A 19,835-nucleotide genomic window follows, 5' to 3' on the forward strand; every position below is an offset into this window, starting at 1 on the left:
GCGCTTCACAATGCAGTGCCGGGATGCACCGTGCTGACACCTCACATAAAGGCAGCCTGGCCTCTTCGTGCAGTGTGCCAGCACGTAGATAGGTTCCCCTGTCCCATCACCAGGCCCCTTCCCTTCACTGGCAGTGGCTCCCCCACTCCCCTCCGTCCTCCTCCTCCGGCTCTCTTGCTCCACTTCCCCAGTTTTGCTTTCCTCCTTCCCTCCTGAGAGTGGCTCCTGTAGCTTAGGCTCTCCTGAGTCCCCTTTTCTTCCCACACTCTCTGCTCAGCCCGGCCCTGCAGGATGGCACTGGAGTCTCAGGAGGGAGAGCAGATGTCACTACTGGACCTGGCCTGCCCCATCCACCCACCACTCTAGTGTCTGTCCCTGCCTCCCCCCTCCCCGCTCGCTAAGACCACCCCTGCTGCTGCCCCCCAGCCAGGTGTCACTCTCCCCTGCCCCCCAATTTTCTAACATTCTGCCCAGTCCCACTGTGGTCTCCCTCCTCCACCCCCAATTATCAAATCCCCCCCCCCCACCATGTGGTCTCCCTCTCTGGCCCCCAATTCCCAGTGCCCCCTCCCAGCCCCGCTCTGGTCTCTCTCCCTGGCCCCCAATTCCCAGTGCCCCCCCTCCCAGCCCCGCTCTGGTCTCTCTCCCTGGCCCCCAATTCCCAGTGCCCCCCCTCCCAGCCCCGCTCTGGTCTCTCTCCCTGGCCCCCAATTCCCAGTGCCCCCTCCCAGCCCCGCTCTGGTCTCTCTCCCTGGCCCCCAATTCCCAGTGCCCCCCCTCCCAGCCCCGCTCTGGTCTCTCTCCCTGGCCCCCAATTCCCAGTGCCCCCCCTCCCAGCCCCGCTCTGGTCTCTCTCCCTGGCCCCCAATTCCCAGTGCCCCCCCTCCCAGCCCCGCTCTGGTCTCTCTCCCTGGCCCCCAATTCCCAGTGCCCCCCCTCCCAGCCCCGCTCTGGTCTCTCTCCCTGGCCCCCAATTCCCAGTGCCCCCCCTCCCAGCCCCGCTCTGGTCTCTCTCCCTGGCCCCCAATTCCCAGTGCCCCCCCTCCCAGCCCCGCTCTGGTCTCTCTCCCTGGCCCCCAATTCCCAGTGCCCCCCCTCCCAGCCCCGCTCTGGTCTCTCTCCCTGGCCCCCAATTCCCAGTGCCCCCCCTCCCAGCCCCGCTCTGGTCTCTCTCCCTGGCCCCCAATTCCCAGTGCCCCCCCTCCCAGCCCCGCTCTGGTCTCTCTCCCTGGCCCCCAATTCCCAGTGCCCCCCCTCCCAGCCCCGCTCTGGTCTCTCTCCCTGGCCCCCAATTCCCAGTGCCCCCCCTCCCAGCCCCGCTCTGGTCTCTCTCCCTTGCCCCCAATTCCCAGTGCCCCCCGCTCCACCCCGGCGTCTCCCCCCGCCCCCCCTGACCAGGCCCCCGGAGCCCAAGGATCCATCCAGCGTGTCCCAGGCGCCGCTCCGCGCAACCCGAAGCCCAGCCCGCCTGTGGCGATGCTCGCTGGGCGGCTGCTGCTGCGGGCGAGACGGTAGCGCCCGCGGGCGGTGCCCTCCCTCCTCCGACCAATCGGGTGAGGGGCCGGGGAGGAGCCCAGGGGAGCTGCCCTCTCTGCCTCCTCCCCCGCTGGAGAAACTTGAAGGGAGCGAAGGCGAGCCCCGCCTGAGAGCGAGCCAGCGAGGGTGACACACACGGCAGCACATGCTCCGAGGAGGGATGAGCTCCAGGGGCCAGCCACTGGCACAGCTCACACAGCCGGGCTGCATGGGAGCCTCAGCACCGAGCTGCCAGCCGCTCAGTCCAGCATCCAGCCGAGGCGACTGGGAGGAGAGACACGCACCTGCCATCGCCGCTCGCCGCCCGCTGCTTTTATAACTCCAGCGGCCTGAGCGCTCCCACCGCAAAGGGTCCTGACCAGGGTTGGGCTGGGACAGTCCCCACCCTGCCCCTCTGAATCCTTCTTTCCACGCCTCGAGGAACTGGACTCAGCAGCTGTTGGCACGCAGGGGGACACACGGCAAAAGACCAGGGTTTGGAAAGCATCTCCGATGCCTCAAGGATCTATCTGAACCTCTTTTGGGAGGAAGACCATTGGGAAGGTTTTGACTGTACAAAGTTGAGGGGCAAAGACAAGGAAAAGAGCAGCTCGCACCGGAAAGGGGGAAAGTCCCCACTCTCAGATGCTGGGATCTGTTTCTGAGCTGAACTTTTGAAAGTGCAAGAAGCTGCTCAAAACTTGATAGAACAGCAGCCACAACAAAAGCTGTAGGAAGAAAAAACATTAACTGCAGCTTTTCTGAATTACAAGGCTTTTTTTGCAGCTTCACTTTCCACTGCGTTTGTTTTATTCTTGAATTCAGTTGCTTTTTAAGCTCATGCCCCTGGCCTTGAAATGCAGAGGTTTTTTAACTGAATCTCTTGTCTTGAACTGCAGTTTGTTCATTGACGTTTTGTGGGGAACGGAGGGGGAGGGACTTGTCTTTGAACTGCATTTTTGGATCCACTTTTGTTTTCATCTCCCCTAATAACCCACAACAGAATCTTCATCATCATGTCTTTTGATCACACCACCATATACACAACGGCGAACAGTTCCACCAGTGAGCATGGGGACGGCAAGCCCCCCACCATCCCCACTGTCATGTTCATTTTTGGGGTGGTGGGCAACCTGATCGCCATCGTGGTGCTTTGCAAGTCCAGGAAGGAGCAGAAGGAGACCACTTTCTACACGCTGGTGTGTGGGCTAGCAATCACTGACCTCTTGGGGACCTGTCTGGTGAGCCCAGTCACTATTGCCACATACCTGCAGAACCGCTGGCCAGGTGGACTAGCACTGTGTGAATACAGTTCCTTCATCCTCCTTTTCTTCGGGCTCTCTGGCCTCAGCATCATCTGTGCCATGTCTGTAGAAAGGTACCTGGCCATTAACCATGCCTATTTCTACAACCATTATGTGGATAAGAAGCTGGCGGGGCTCACTCTCTTTGCCATCTATGTCTCCAATGTGCTGTTCTGCGCCCTGCCCAGCATGGGACTGGGCAAATCTACCTTCCAGTACCCCAAGACTTGGTGTTTCATAGACTGGAAGACCAAGGTGGCCACCCATGCCGCCTACTCCTACATGTATGCTGGCTTCAGCTCCTTCCTAATCATGGTCACGGTAGTCTGCAATGTCTTGGTGTGTGTGGCCCTGATTCGCATGCACCGCCAGTTCATGCGACGCACCTCCCTGGGCACAGACAACACTGCCAATCGCTTGTCTGATTTTCGCCGGAGCAGGAGCTTTCGTCGCATGGCTGGAGCAGAGATCCAGATGGTCATTTTGCTTATTGCCACCTCTCTGGTTGTGGTCATCTGCTCCATTCCTCTGGTGGTAAGTAACACTGCACTGCCCTTTCCGTCTTCCCCACCACCAAGTCCTCTGGGGCAAAAGCTTTTAGTTTGTGGCTGTAGGACAAGGCTTCTATTTTCTGGGCTCTCACAAGTCACTAAAACAATTCTAATGAGATTACACTCACATAGGCAGTGATCTAAACTTATTTTGATTTAGAATAGTAGCAAAAATAAATGCTTATCCTTGGCTCCAGGTGCCTTTGACATTGTAGTGTTAAAAATAGGACCAAAAAGAGTGGCTTCCTCAGTATCTCAGAGAAATATCATAGCAAAATCCTGGCAAGACTGGAAGGTATCTTAAAATCTGTTTTTAAATCAAACTACAAGTGAATGTGGCTTGGGATAGGCCTGCACTTGAGGACGCTTAATGCATTTTTAAAGTATTTACAGTGTTGCTGAAGGTTATGGCATTTCTTAAGACACAGAGGAGAGCGAGGTTATTATGTATTCAGCACCAACAGTGTGCTGTGCACTTCACGGAAAATACAAAAACAAGCTCCCTGTCCTGACAAGTTTACTATCATAGGGATAGAGTCTACCACCCTTACCCTCCTTGAGTCATACCTTAATCTGTGGGGACTCTTGCTGATTTCTCAGCTAGAGTAAGAGTGGCAGAATCTGGCCTTAAGTAGTCTAGAGATCACATGTTAGTACTGGGCATGATCATTGATAACTGTCTAACTTCCTAAAACAGATGAACAGATCACTTGGGGCTCAATCTTGCAGCTACCACCATTGGTGCAATGGACATCAATGGGAGTAGGATCCAACCTTTGATTAGTGAACTTACACCTTCTTCTTGCCCTCCACCCTAACTGCAGAGAAAGTTAATACCAAAAATACCAGTTTTCAGGCTCAGTCAGTGCTTACCACTCAGTACAAAATTACAAATAAAACTTGCCAAACTTCTTTCTCTTGTTGATTCAGATAGATTAAAAGAATACACAATTGGCTATGCATAGTTGCCACCCTCCCAAAACAGGATCTTGTGAGCTGAGCAGTGGGAGTGTTATTAGAAAGAGGTGGTTTTAGAACACAGTTAATTGTAATAGAGTTTACTGTAGGTAGCAGCTATCCTGGAATAGCCCCATATCAGGGTTATTATAACAGGGAACCACATAATGAGGGTGAAATATGATTGGCCAACTAGGAGTGTGAACTATTCAGGTAAATAGTATAATTGCAGGGGTCAGGCCAGTTTTGCCACATTACTAATATGTATAAAACTCAGTGAAGTGCAGCTATGCCTGGATCCTGGCATTTTGATGGCAGCCACTTGGCCTTCAGCCTAATGTTTTGCAGTGCACCCTGGCACAACTGCTCACTTCGCCATGTTATTGCTTGCAGAACATCTTAATGTCTTGCAAAAGTCTTAACAATTGGAAGGTTGGCTCAATTAAAGCATGGTTTTTGTATCAGCGTCTATATAGTGTGCGTGTCCACATGTGTGCACACATCAGATCCAAGAACAGTGCTGAGAGCTGTGTAGTCCAAGATCAGAAACTGTGCAGTTATTCTGTTTTCCTACCCAATCAACAATCAGGTCATATAATTGTTAACCTCCTGATACTGGACTGAAGATAATTAGATTAAGCTGACATTGTGACAGCTTTGAAAAATATTTTAATACTATATTATTGGAAGGGATATAGGTAAATGCAAGAGAAAGGATCTGAAAGCTAAATATAAACGAGTGGGTGAAAGGTTTCAGTTCAAGGTCCCTGACAGTTTTTTCAAAGTGATAGGAGTCTCACTGCAAGACCAGATAGAGAGGGGGAACTAAGAAGCGTCAGTGCCTAATGCAAAGAGATGTGGTTCAATTTCATTAGGAGCTGGAGAATCTTTTACAAAAAGAATAACCAAAACATGGGGGAGGGGGGTGGCTCTACCAAGAAAGGCAACTGGATTGTTGACAATCAAAATTAATGGTCTTGGGGGGTGAGCGGTTTTGGTGGGAAGCCCACTGATGGCATGCTGGTGACTGCATAAACTGTGGGCGCAGGCAGGTGCCAAGAGAAAAGAGGGCTCAGATGTGCTGCATCCATCTCAGGTCTTGTCTTCACTGCTAAAAGTGTGGTACTTTGTATCTCATGGTAACATGCATCCTGAGGTAAAAACAGAGCGTAGACAAGGCACTTTTAGTTTTACTGCAAGGTAAGCGAGGGGAGGTCAACTCTATACTCTGATCTTGGGCTGGCCTTGCCTACTTTACCTCATGGTGAAACTAAAGTGCCTGATCTTCACTGTTTTTAACTCAGGATAGCTCATGCACATTGGTTACCCTGAGGTAAAAACACACCGTTTTAGCAGTGACCGCAAGACCTAAGGGCTGATCTACACATAGATGTTGTACTGATTTAACTGTTTCAGGCCATGTCTACACTACGGGGATTATAATGGCATAGCTATGGCACATCACTGTGCCGGCATAACCTTGTACTCTGGGTGCAACCAGCTCCCAGCCGAAGGGGTTTTACCATAGCTGTAAGAACACCACCTCTCCGTGCTACGTTAGCTAGGTTGAGGGAAACATTCTTTTCACACCCTGATGTGGCCATATCAACAACTTTTAAGCATAGACCAGGCTTAAGCTATAACCATCTAAGCACCTTTACACCGTTATAACTGCATCCACACTTGTGGGGTTGGCCCGCTTCAATGACACTGGTATAGTTAAAGTGGTACAACTTTGTGTGTACATGCCCTTAGAGTTCTGAAGGAAATAAGGTGTGGAATAGTGGAGGGAAGGTATGAATATGCAATATACCTTTAAAAGCAGCCACTGGGCAGAAAGACTGGAAAATCATTAACCTGCCTATACATTTTATGAGCCAACGCAGATCCTGGTGATTAAACTTAGAGCCATCGCTACAGAGGGAACTGATAGGTCTCACTTATTACAGCATAGTCTGTTCTGATAAGGAAGAGGAGGAGCATCCAGATACCATTGGTGGCACTCTACAGTTACGTAAGGCAGACATAGAGGCTTCTTTGTGGCTATGAAATTTTCTGAGACCTGATTTCCTGTTGGTGACAGAGGCTGAATAAGCCATAACCTAACAGGGTCAGAGCAACACAGCTTCTGTAGGAGAGAATCATATCATCTTACTTTCTCAGAGTGAGCTCTTTCAGGGGATAATAAAATAGAGGTGATCTAGTGGACCTCATTTAGGTAGGTTTACAAAAGGTTTTTAAAGAACTTCGGAAAAACAAATAACCATGGTGTAATAAATAAAGTTTTGCCTTTATTTACAGAATGGTTAAACAATAGGAAACTGAATCATAGTGAACAGAAGGTAACCATGGGATGTTCTCAGAGCTCAGTGTATTTAATATTTTAATGATTTGGACAGTGAATCAGTGAAGTTTTATGATGACACTAAATGGCTTTGATTAATAAAATCTATGAAATGTTGTGAGAAACTTTAGATGGACTTGAGAGAACAAAAGAGCATGAAGGCAGATAAAATGAACTGACAACACTAAAAGGAATGCATGCTAGCAAAAATAATCAAAATTTTTCACATATACCCGTATGCTCTGCACTTGCAGGAAGTTATTGTGGATGGCATGGGTGAAGAGTCTGATCAAGGAAATTAAGAAAGGAAATAATACAAAACATATGTCCAGACCTTTATCCGAATTCATCATTGGTCACTTCACCTTAAAAGAAATATTTAAATGATTGCAAGGTTTACAAAATGGCAGTAAAGGTAGTTAAAGGTATGGAAAAGGTGATATTAGAGAGGATTTGATTGAAAACATAGTAGAAATTAGTGTTTGTGTTTTTGCTTTTACACTCTCATAAGAGTAAAGAGATACTTGATAGTCAAATTTTGGAATTCACTCTGCAGGTGGTCAAATTTTTTTAAAGGGCATGATCATTTAATGATCTCTAACAATAAATTTAGCTTGGTAAACTAAGGTAGTAAGGGTAATAAAATCTCATATTCTACTGCATACATTTGATCCCTGAAGGGCCCAGGAAGGAATTTTTAAACTTAATTTATAATTGGCCCAGTGGTTAATGTTGTTTGTTTGTTTTTCCTCTGAAGTATCAGGACTGTCCATGGCCAGAGGTGAGATGGCAGACTAGATTTTGGAGTGATGGCATGGTCAGCTATGTCAAATACTAAGTCCCTGTGGGACAAAGCATATTTGGCTTACACAACTGCAGAATTTGTTTCCTGCTTGCTATTAACTAGGTGTCTATTAATAGTATGTCAATATATGATATGGGGAAGTTTTTATGAGGACAGGTGAAAACTGGATAGAGGACTACTCCTTTGTTTACTCTGGATAATAACTATCATAAAAGGCACTTGATGGTACTACAGATGGGTAGAAATTGCCACTTATATTTACATTTGTCAGAAGGAAAAGCAAAAACCAGACTCTTGCACTGTGTGAGCAGAAGCAGTAGCAGCCAAGTGATTCTAGAATTTAATCACTTGGGCATAAACTTCAGAACAATTTCAACACAGCCACAAGAAGCAATTCATTAATACACCTTAAAAAATCCACTCTTTGGTTCCTGTAGTTGAGAAACCTAACTAGTGCAAACCTGTTTTGGTGCCAGGGTTTGATCAGTCCCAGTTTGCTTCTTGCTTTAATTAGAACTTCAAACCGGACAACTTCAAGTGTCAAACTAGTTCAGGTACACAGTAATCCATTGCCTTAAGATAATCGAATGGATTGGTTAGATGCTCATTTTAAGAGGCCAGGCTGACTTTGCTTCATCAAACAATCTTGTAAAAGAGCATTTTTCAGCAAAACATTATATGCACTTCATTGTTGCTCTGCAGAAGATGCTGTAAGTGAATATTAATTCAGTTGGTTAAGAAATTACTGAACTGGCAGATCCATTCAGCTTCTTTTTTGCCAGACATATGATTAATAATGATACATGCAGTTGGTATGGGCATGTACTAGTAAAACTAGTTTGATATGCCATTGGATTTTGTGATAAAAGATATGGTGTAGGCTTGTTGGGAATGTAGTAACAGCTGTGTACATTCTAAAGTTTTCACAAAGTAGGCCCAAATTAAGTGTCTTTTATCCATACCTAGTATGCATCTGTCAGTGGACTATTCGGAATATAGACATCATAAGGTGATTTGCTGTAACCAGACATTGTTAGTGATTGGAAATCATTATCAACTATTTAATCAGCACTACAGTAGATTCTCATGTTACAGTAAGCTCTGCCAGGTAAACATAAAGGGATGTGTCAAGTACATGAATTTCCTGTTCAGATGCTGCTAGCTGATAACTAAATTTACCTTTTAATCATTCACATTAAACTGATGGTCCAGAATTACAGCTATGTAAAAATAGAATGAAAAAGATCAACTTTTAAAGTTGGAACAATAACCCATTTCTTATGAGTGCTTTTGGCAAATTCTTTCAAGATGTCCCTGCTGTATCAGTTGAATGTATCAGTAATACTGTTTCCTCCCCTGCCGAAGTCTTCCTGATCTTGTTTACATGGAGTATAAATGTCAATTGGAATGGGCTAAAGGAAAATAAAGACTGAGCTTCTAACCACAATATACAATATATTCTCTAATGGAGCCCTAGCTGTCAGTTCAGGGATCAGTCCTTCAGCAAAGATGAAATGGTCTGTGTCAAGACAGATGTATATACATTTGCAGGGTATATTTGAACTTGCGGTGGAAGAAGTCCTTTGCATTAAAAAAAAAAATCTCCTCGGAGAAAAGATCAGGAGGAAAATTCTCTCTGGCAATTTAAACTTTATATTTCTTAGATTTATTCTTTTTTTTTTTCCTTCTTCAAAATATCAGCATTTTTCTTCTCTCCTTCCAAGAAACTTCCAAGAATGGCTTTTAAAACCAAGGAGCAGATGTCAAAGAAAGCTAACACTGCTGCTTTCTGGAGTTCTGACCACTTCTCAGACACAGGGTCTGTGTAAGAGAGATGACAGCGTTTCAGTGCTGAAGTTCATCTCAGAGGGGTGGGAGTTAAGCAGCAGACCTCTTCAGTGCCTGCATGGTTTGCATTTGGCATTGATCATACGTTCAAAGAACTTTAAATTGGCCATTGCATGTCTTTCAGGGTACCTCTCCCTGTCAAAGCAAGTACCATAGTTAAGTAACTGATCCTTCAGTGTTTCCTCAAACTACAGACAGGAAGAGTTTCAGAGTAGCAGCCATGTTAGTCTGTATCTGCAAAAAGAACAGGAGTACTTGTCGCACCTTAGAGACTAACAAATTTATTAGCGCATAAGCTTTTGTGGGCTACAGCCCATTTCATTGGATGCGTAGAATGGAACATATAGTAAGAAGATATATATATATATACACACACTCATACAGAGAAGGTGGAAGTTACCATACAAACTGTAAGAGGCTAATTAATTAAGATGAGCTATTATCAGCAGGAGAAAAAAACTTTTGTAGTGATAATCAAGATGGCCCATTTAGACAGTTGACAAGAAGGTGTGAGGATACTTAACAGGAAGAGGAGCTTTTAAAAGTGTGACAATGGTGCCACCTAGTGGTAAAATTTCCATCAGACTGTGGTCAAGCTAGATAATCGGATTACTTATGTATAGAGGAAATACATTTTAAATGTCTTATTTCAATTGTTCCTCAAGCAGTGATATAAGGGGACCACTCAGGTCAGAAAAGGTAGTATTACGCTTCCTATTATAGTAACTAAAAAAAATCCCTTTAAGAGGAACTAATTGGTAGTTAAATTGATAGGGATACTCCCTGTACTACTTTTATATCAGTTATGAGTGATACTTGTATTTCAACCTAGTAATTATCTAACTTTAAGCAGGTAATGGAATGCATTCCTGAATATACATAGAGATTACATAGAGATAGCTCAGAAAATGATTACTACAGATTAAGCAGGACAGCATAGGAACCATCACATACTCACTATCTTTCAGTGATACACGTTAGACTCAGATTCCCACTCAAGAGGTGGACTGGCTTTTTTTTTTTCTTATAAAGTTGCTGAATTTAAAGTTGCTTGGAATGAATTCAAGTCCTGAATTCCTATGTAGGAAGAATCAATCCAAACCTCACATTACTGTATTGAATTGTGAAATTTTTCATCAGACTTGGATTGTTTCACACTTTTCTGGTAAATATGACTTCAGAGGTTTGCTTATGTTTTCCTTCACTTCATTTAAACCCTTTTTCTGAAACCGTATCCAACTGGGCCAAAACCTGACAAACATTCACTTCAGAAGTCAAGACAAAGAGGAGACTTCATAAAATCTATTATTGGTACTGGATATTTAGGATTTCAAATAAGGAAAATTGATTTGCCTAAACTTACCTGACAGTGGCTGCAAAGCAGGTAGGGTCTTCCACAGGAGAGGCTTTCCAATGGCTTTCCTAGTCCTGGAACACATTTCACGTCCTGATTGTTAGTTAAAGTTATTGTTTGAAACAGTTCAGCTTGGGACTGTTCAACATCATAAGGTCTGTGTGTCCAAACCAGGACTCAGTAAGGTCACTGGAAAGATAACCCCATTGACATTAGTGTTGGACTGGACCTTATGCACAGTAGTGATTGCAAGATTCGGCTCTTATGAACGAGCTAGAACTGTGCTGTTGTTTTCCCCTCTCTTTAAAGCAAGGAGCCTGAATGGTCAAATGCTACCATGGATAAACAAGATCCCAATTGAGTGTTAATTCACCACAAAATTTCCAAGTGGTTACTTAGAAACACTATTTATACAAGCTTCTGTATCCCAACAATTTAACTGAACACCCTGAACATTTCAGGGTTATTACTTTTTCACTTTTCAAACCAAACCGAGATGCAGACCCACATGGGAAGATCTACAGTTCTGCTCAGTGCTGGAATCATCCTAATCAATGAAAAATCTGGCAGTTAGAGGCAGCTGTTAGCATTTCTTAAAACAAGCGCCCACAAGCAGAATGTTGAAGGTATTAAAATATTGCCTTGAAGCTCTAATAATGGAAGCTGTCAGCACAGATATTTCTAAACTAGGGATTAGGCAGCTCTGGGCTTGTCTCCGGAGACCAGTTTGCCTGATAGCTGGTAATGTGGGTTTCATTTAGTTTTAAACATACAATTATGAGAGCCTTGCTGGAGGAAATATGCAATGATTAGGTCTCCTCAATTGACCTAGGGCCTCCTGCACCCCTGGCTGGCAAAGATTTGGTTATACAAGGATTTGGGTCTAAATCTTGAATTCTGGGTCCTATAAAGAGAAGGAAAAACAACCACCTGGGATTTGAAAATTAAAAAACTTTAGGGATAAACTGAAAAGGTTCATGGACACAAGGATACTTCAGGGGTGTAGGCAGGAATCAGGAGGGGAAAAGAGAGCAGTTCTTTTCCTCAAGAGTAAGGAAAAAAGGTCAATTTACAGAAGAGTTCATTCCTTGATCTTTGCCCTTTCCAAAAATAAACCACCTGCTGACATGAGAAGCGTGGCTTCGCCAACCTCTCCCCTTGTTGTAACATGCAATTGCTAAGCCTGATCTCTCCTTTGAAATGTCATCTCTGGTTTGCTGGATTGAACTCTAAATATGGGTCTCTCTTTTCCCCTTGACAGGTACGTGTCTTTGTGAACCAACTGTACCGGCCAGCCGTAGTGAAGGACGTCAGTCAAAACCCCGACTTGCAGGCCATCCGCATTGCTTCAGTGAACCCCATCCTGGACCCATGGGTCTACATCCTTCTCCGCAAGACAGTGCTCAGCAAAGTCATAGAGAAAATCAAGTGCCTCTTCTGCCGCATTGGAGGGGCTCGAAGGCAACACTCTGGCAGCAATTTCAACTGTGCGGATGGCCGCCGAACCTCCTCCGCCATGTCCAGCCACTCACCCTCCTTCATCTCTCGGGAGCTGAGGGAAATCAGTAGCACCTCACAGACATTGCTCTACCCTCCAGAGCTAAGCGAAAGTAGCACTGGGGGTCGCATGCTGCTGCCGGGAGCCAGTGCTGGTCTCGCTCAGTCTGACACTACATCAGTTAGGACACTACGCAGCTCAGAGACCTCAGACTCTTTGCCGGGACAGGACTCAGAGAGTGTCTTTCTGGTGAATGAAGTCGGGTCTGGTGGCGAAGCCAGCTCTATGCCCAAAAGCAGCTCCCTCCAGGTCACCTTTCCCAGTGAAACGTTGAACTTATCAGAAAAGTGTATATAGCAATGAAAGGAATCACACACATGTGATCCTTTCCCAATACTTTGGAAAAAACTGGTGCAATAGACACGCACTCTGCCTACTAAGGGGCCGGGGGTCAGCTACACTCTGAAGGGCTATTTTTCTCTTGCCATGTGATGGGTACAGTTCTTCCAGACTACTGAGGATCATACCATGGAGCAGTTGCTACAGTCAGGCCCTGCCATCACAAAACATACAGGACAGATCTAATGGGTTTGGAAACATACACTGTTATTACCTTGTATTGCTCTGTGACATAGGATTGCTGCTGGGACTCTATGGCTGAAAAGATCTGTCATTTTTTGTCCAAATCTGCTAGAAATGTATTTTCTCTCTCTCCTCCCGCCAAAACTATCAAGGGTTTAAGTCTCTGGGTACTAGAGAGCTGAAGGCGAGGCAGTTACTGGGAACTGGGTAGAGATACTATGACAACTGCCTGGTGTACAATTTTAAAGAGTCTCACTAATGCGTGATAATGTGAATTTTTATTGCTGTAAATATCATTTAAAATATTTAAAAGTCTGTTCTTCTCTATGAGAAGGTTTATTATTAATACAAGGTATATAGAAACAATTGCCAGCCTTCATTTCCTCTGAATAGTGCCGGCTGATGATAGACAGTCTTGAGTTAGGTTTGTTTTCCATACAAGTTTACAGGCAGAGGGAGAACTAGTTCTCTAGATGGGAACGAATAAAAACTTTTTGAATTAAATGGAAACATTTTGTGCTATTAAGGGAGAAAACACACCTTTTAAGTTTAAAGTATTCTTTCCAGTGTGTGTACATTCTAAAAAGCTAGATTTTATTTATGTGCTGTGAATGTTTATCTGCAGAACACAATTTCTCCTTTCTAAGTAGTAAGGCCCCAACCTTGCACTCTTACACACATGCTTAATGTCACTCACGAGCAGTCCAACTGAAGTCAGCCGGACTCTTCACATGAATAAAATTAAGCATTTGCATAAATTGCTTTTGGGATTGGGGCCTAAATCTTTCAATCCCTGGTTAATATTTTTAATATTCACTCTAGTTTAAAAATCACCAATGTACTAAAGATATTTTTCATAACATTTGTCATTTTACTTCAAATAAGTAAAAAGAATCTTATGATTGTGTAATCTGATATTCCATCAAATAATCATATGAAACAAGCAAAGCAGAATCTTCATTACAAAGTACAGGTATATAATCCCATACCCCATACTCAGCCCCAATGAGAATTATTTACCACTAAGATGTAGTGCCAACCACATCACTAAGAATAACTGTTAACCAGTGATGAAAAGGAGTTTTGTGTTTGTTTATGTTTTAAAAGATAGATCTTGTTCCAGCAGCATTGTTGTATCAAACATTAATTCTGTATAGATCTTTGGAAAAAATTTGTCAAAGAAATATTAAGCATGTTATGTTGCTTACAGTGTTTTCATGTGAATTGCTTTATTGTAATTAAAATCCCGAGCCTGATATTGATGATATGTGTAAGAAGCAGTTGTACTGACCAAAATCATTTTGGAGATCGCAATTAAATGGAAACATTCCGCTTGAGTTCAGGAGTTTACGCAAGTCTTTAATTGTGTGTGTAATTCACTCAGTGCCAGCCCATCGGCCCTCATCTTAATAAACCACAACTTTCAAACCATGCTATTTAACAGCTGTCAAAATGTACTCCTTTCCTTCCGTTTCCAAAGCACTGCAAAGGGCGTTAGCTACACAACTATCACCGTCAACAAGGAGTCATCTTGCAGAATCTCTGTTGGGAGTACAGCTAGATGAATTCTTCAAAAACACACTTGAGTCTTCATTCAAAATTATTACATAAAAATCTTTGGCTGTGCTCTCACCCTTGCTGTGCTTGCTTTCCACTAACGGAGCAATTGAGTTCATTCATTTTACCTGAATGAATGGATGTAGAAAGTAAAAGGTACGCCAGCACACAGAAGTATTTGCATCAGAAGTGCTATGTATTACAGTCTATAAGTACCTGCATGAGGAACAAATATTTAATAATGGGCTCTTCCATATAGCAGAGAAAGGTATAACATGATCTAAAGGATGGAAGCTGAAGCTAGACAATTCAGACCAGAAATAAGGTGTACATTTTTAACATTGGAACAATTTATGAAGAGTTGTGGTGACTTCTCCTTCACTGACAATTTTTAAATCAAGCTTCAATGTTTTTCTAAAAGATACGCTTGAGGGATTATTTTGGGGAAGTTCTATGGTCTGGAAGTAACTCCTGAAGTGACGATCTGCATCTAAAATTAATGGTCAGACTTCTCATTAGGCACGGAGGAGGGGGAAAATGCTCTTAGCCACTGCAGCTATCTGGGCATCCAGAATCAGATGTGGATCTAAAATGACCTATCAAAGTTGTGAACTTGTGTGACACTACCTTAGTTATATAACCTCTTGCATTCCTTCCCACACCTACCAATATTACCTGTATTTTGACTGAATTGAGCCTCAGCTAGCTAGCTCTCTCATATCCAGGTCCCAAACTCTGCCCATTACGTTGGAGAAAATTGCTATTTTTCTAGTATTGACTGGTCTCATGCTATCTCATTACAGTTTGTGTAACAGCCATCTCTGCTGCCTGTGTCACATAAGCAGTCCTCCTTCATCCACTCTTCATCTCTTTTCAAATTTAATTGGAAAGCATCTCTTTTCTCCTGATCTGATTTAGTCTGTGTTGTGGGGGGGGCGTTTAAATTACTTATCATGGTGATGAAGTGCTGCAACCCTTGCCTACATCTTAATTTCTCTCTCTAATTTTTAACTCTGTGTGACATAACTATGTTAAGCCATGTAGTATACAGTATATTTGAATGGAAAATATATAGACAAAAAACTGTTCTTCCACAGCCTTTTATTGTTTGATCTTGCCATAATTGTGCCCCTATAAACCACAAACATTTTCTGTAGTTTTTCTACTAAACTAAGGTGTGAAATATTAAAGTATAAGTTGTTAGAAGCCTTGAAAAGTAGAAAATACCAATTTTGTTTCCATTGCTACCTGTAATTGCTTGAGGCAATAAATTCCGGCAGTTGAAGCATATATAGGTTTCAAAGGTATTTCCCTTTCAGTTCAAATGCTTTCCCTCTTTGGGACCGAAAACTCTTGCTTTGGCTAGAAGTTGGATATTTTTAAGTGTTGGTCAAGATCTTTCAATACCAATTTTTACTGTAATTATTATGTTTTAGAGTAATATACAAAAATATTAATACTTTCAGAAACAAAAGACAATAGGTTGATCATAACGTAACATACTAAACCTCCCTTAACTGCACACCTCCCTCGATGACCCAGCTTCCACAATAAACAGCCACCAATGACGAGCAGGGAAGTCCACGCTTTATTTACAATATGGAGATATCCAACAAGCAAGACCTAAGCATGCAAAGCACAACACACTGTACAACATTAGAATGAGCTTCATACCACCAGATGTCAAACTTCCCAATTTGGGAATAACACACCAACACAAGAAGCGTGCTAGGTGCTCCCTCATACAAGACGTTATTGCTCACCTCACTACTTGGAAGTAATAATCTAATTTAATCTAATCAGAGGGAAACACATGTTCTGCACACTTGGGATGTAAGTGCTGACCTCTCAAACCTGGCCTAAAATCCACCCAAGTTGACAGTATGCAAGGGCATCCTTTCATGAGCCTGACCCTGAACCATTAATTTCCAATTAATTTCAATGGGAGCAGATATGGGTTTATATAAACTTGGGACAGGAGGAAGGAGGAAAACCCTTTGCACCCATGAATGTAGCATATACTGGAAGGCATAGAATGAAAAGACATATCAGGTCATCTAGTCCAATTCTATCCAAGTGAGACATAGCAAATATATCCTACCAATACATACAAGTAGAATTACAGCCCCATGCACAAATCTTCAAGTAGGAGAACTTCCCTGTACCTGAAAGATCTGCTCTGATTCCTCTCAGTGCCAACGTTACCCTAGTGGAACACAGATTCTCTTGAGGCTGTGCAATAACAGGATGACCCTTTCATGGCTGTATAGACGGTCTTATTAACATATATAGTACAACAGTTTTACAGTGCCTGTTGATCCAACAAGTATAGGTTTATCAGTAATTCTATTATAAAGCCTGTCTTTGACGGATTAAGGAAAATTTTATCTGAGCTGAAATTTAGCCTATGAATATCAGCCCTGGACAAAATATGCTTTCCAAATTACAAAGGAAGAGCTTTAACTATTTTTTGTCACAGAAGGGAAAGATTATACACACACATCTCCCATATATGGGTGCTCTATACATTAGAACCCCACCCATGAAAGGGAGACCCATTATGAATTACTGAAATTTTAGAATTAACCAGCAAGCAAACGAAATGAAGCATCCTGTGTTCCTCGTGTGCAGCACAAGATGTATTTTGTTCATATATTTTAGCAAGTGTACACAGCCCCCACAAAGCAACAGAAATAAAAAGAGATGCTATCCAGAATAAGTGGCTTGTTAAAAACAAAAAATCATCGAACTCTTTATGAGTGCAGTGCCATACCACAAGGAACCTGACCACACAACACAGCAGTAGATTTCCTTCTTTGTAGTCGTGCTGTAAAATCACCATAGCACAAAAAAGTTGCATCTAAAGATCTATTCCTAATCCATTCCCCATTGTGCACTGCGGACTCCTAACATTTTATGTACTGTTGCGTATAAGGCGATATACTTATGTATACTGGGATGAGTCAAGGTAAGAGCAGTTCCAGTCTCAATTTTGAATGTCCTTTCTTCTGTAGGTGCAAGTTAAATATTTAATAGTGCCTGAACATGTGTGGTGTAATTGTTGCTTGGTTTTGCACCACCCTCCAAATAATGCATGAAGTGCCTGATCCAATGCCCACTGACATCAATGTGAATCTTTCCCCTGACCTCAGTAGGCTTGGAATCTGACCCCAGGTTTACAAGGACTATCTGTGATCTGTAACTTCTTCATAAAAAACCCTATCCTCTATTGAAAATAAAGACTTCTGAGAACAAGCTTTCAGAGTCACACTTCAATTGTGTTGATCTATAATGTTAATTATTAACAGGTTTGAGCTGTAATACTTAAATCACCTTTCTCTTTTCCAGTTTCTTTTTAAGTATCTGATAATTAATTACAGGAGAAACAGCAGATGTTGTTTAGACTGTGCAATTAAGAAATTGAGTTGGATGAAAGCAGTTATGATAATGTAATCCGTGTTTTCAAATTGTATGTGTGAACTCTTACAATATGGGTTTTAATATCAACACGTAATTGATAGTATGGAAGCAGCAGAAATTCAGGTCTTTGCTTATCTGTCGTTTTGTCATATTTTCTTTAAAACCCTTTTCCTCTGAAAAGGCTACTTCAGAAATAATGACCCCTTCTATTTTACCCTGTTCCACTGCTGCTAAAAAGAATTCTTCCAACACTTGATAAGTAACGTTAGATTTCCAAAGAATACTAGCAAAAGATTATGCTGCACTATCGGGCTCTGATAAAAACGGTATCATCGGGGGTTGTCGAACATTCCTCCTTCTCAGTTACGGTCTCTACTGTGCCTGAAGCAGACACAATCACTACTGTTTTAGTTGCTGAAACAGTTTTCTCCTTCTCTGCGATAGCTGCACAAACTGCCACAATCTCATCACTTTCAAAGTCATAATCTGGAATTGATTCATGGGCAACATCTGCTTCTTTTGCCTCTGCTTGCGTCGCCTTAGTCTTTGTTGCTTTCTTTTGCTGTTCATGCAGCTTTCTTGCCCAGGTAAGGTCTTCCTTCCATAGTTCAGGGCTCATTGGATAGATGTGCAAGGCCACCTGAAAGCTGCGAATTGCCTACAAATGAACAGAGTGATTAGCATTTTTTGAACTGACATGTTTAATCACAGAAATGAAAACAGCCTTCTAGATCGTTTAGTCCACCTGTGACTAAGATGACTGTTTAAGTATCTTTCTATTGCTCTGTCCAGCCCACTTTCAAAATCAAGTGACAGCACTTCTCCCCTTTTCCCTAGAATGCTTTTCCATGATTAGTTTTACATATAATTTGGGCCTGATTTTTGAAAAATCGTATGTGCATGCCTAATTTGTGTGAAAATAGAATGAATACATGAAGAAATCAGGTGCTTGCCCAGCAAACGGTACATAACTTGCAATTGTCACGTGCAGATACCCAGTTCGTGCATGCGACTGTGCTAATTACCAGTGCAAATTAGGATTGCAATTGCACACACAACTGTTTGAAAATCAAGCCCTTATGAAAATACTTGCTATTATTTCAAATGAGAGTTTGGCAGAGAATTGAAGTCTTGAATATAATAAAGTGTTCTTTCACATATTTCAAGGCAGCAACAACCTTCATACAAATTAGCCAATCCAATAATATCAAATATAAAACTCTCTTAAATGGTAGTGCCAAACAATGAATACTAATTTTCTCTCTCTGGAAACATGAACCATTCTGAACAGAAACACCATTTAAAAGCAGATCACAGAATTTCACTGTTATACAAAAGAATGACGAAATGCCCTAAAGCACAATGCAGATGAAGGGTTACATGTTGCTAACCCAAAATTATAAAAAGGGTCATTTCCCTATAATTATGCATTTTGACCACGCTTGTTGTAAGAGAGTTTAATGCTAATAAGAACATGACAAAATATACGATCAATTAAAAGAAAAAAATCAAGCCAAACTCATTTTATTTTGTTGGCTCTCCATTCTGCCTACCTCCTCCCCCCTACACACACACAAGAGGGCAGGAGCAGACAGATGCAGTTTAATTTAAAAGAGAAATCTGGATTATTGAGGTTTATAAACACCACCCACATTGCCCATTTAACTTAGCACATATCTCATAAATAGATCTAATACTATGCACTGTTTTGGCCACAAGATTAGCAGCTTTCTGGAGCATGTAAATCTGATCTCATCAGGGAACTATGGCAAAAGACAAACTCTCCCACTTTGCGGAGCTGTTCAAAGAAGTGGAGAACTTCTGTGAATGATCTAGCTTTCTTCCCAAGCAAGAATACTTACTATCTATTTGGACAGGTTTCAGAGGACAGGCCAGTCCTTGCTTACAGACAGCCCCCCAACCTGAAGCAAATACTCACCAGCAACCACACACCACACAACAAAAACACTAACCCAGGAACCTATCCTTGCCACAAAGCCCGTTGCCAACTGTGTCCACATATCTATTCAGGGGATACTATCATAAAACCTAATCACATCAGCCACACTATCAGAGGCTCGTTCACCTGTGCATCTACTA

The 19,835-nt window shown here is 42.8% G+C and overlaps 2 protein-coding genes across 3 annotated transcripts in view; one reads left to right on the forward strand and one right to left on the reverse strand.

The window, feature by feature from the left end:
• Positions 1–1,975: 1,975 nt before the first annotated feature.
• PTGER4 (prostaglandin E receptor 4) lies at positions 1,976–14,364 on the forward strand. Its single transcript, XM_077816790.1, has 2 exons — positions 1,976–3,353; positions 11,940–14,364. The coding sequence occupies exons 1-2, from the start codon at positions 2,532–2,534 to the stop codon at positions 12,531–12,533; spliced, it is 1,416 nt and encodes a 471-aa protein (XP_077672916.1). The 5' UTR covers positions 1,976–2,531; the 3' UTR covers positions 12,534–14,364.
• A 1,516-nt stretch (positions 14,365–15,880) lies between these two features.
• The window catches only part of TTC33 (tetratricopeptide repeat domain 33), a 127,095-nt gene continuing 123,140 nt past the window's right edge, over positions 15,881–19,835 (reverse strand). For both annotated transcript variants that reach the window (XM_077816791.1, XM_077816792.1), the window contains exon 5: positions 15,881–18,393. In XM_077816791.1, coding sequence (XP_077672917.1) covers positions 18,040–18,393 — 354 coding nt within the window. In that variant the 3' untranslated portion in view covers positions 15,881–18,039. The remainder of the gene's footprint in view (positions 18,394–19,835) is intronic.

The sequence above is a fragment of the Eretmochelys imbricata genome, chromosome 5, assembly GCF_965152235.1.
Source record: "Eretmochelys imbricata isolate rEreImb1 chromosome 5, rEreImb1.hap1, whole genome shotgun sequence".
NCBI lineage: Eukaryota > Metazoa > Chordata > Testudines > Cheloniidae > Eretmochelys > Eretmochelys imbricata.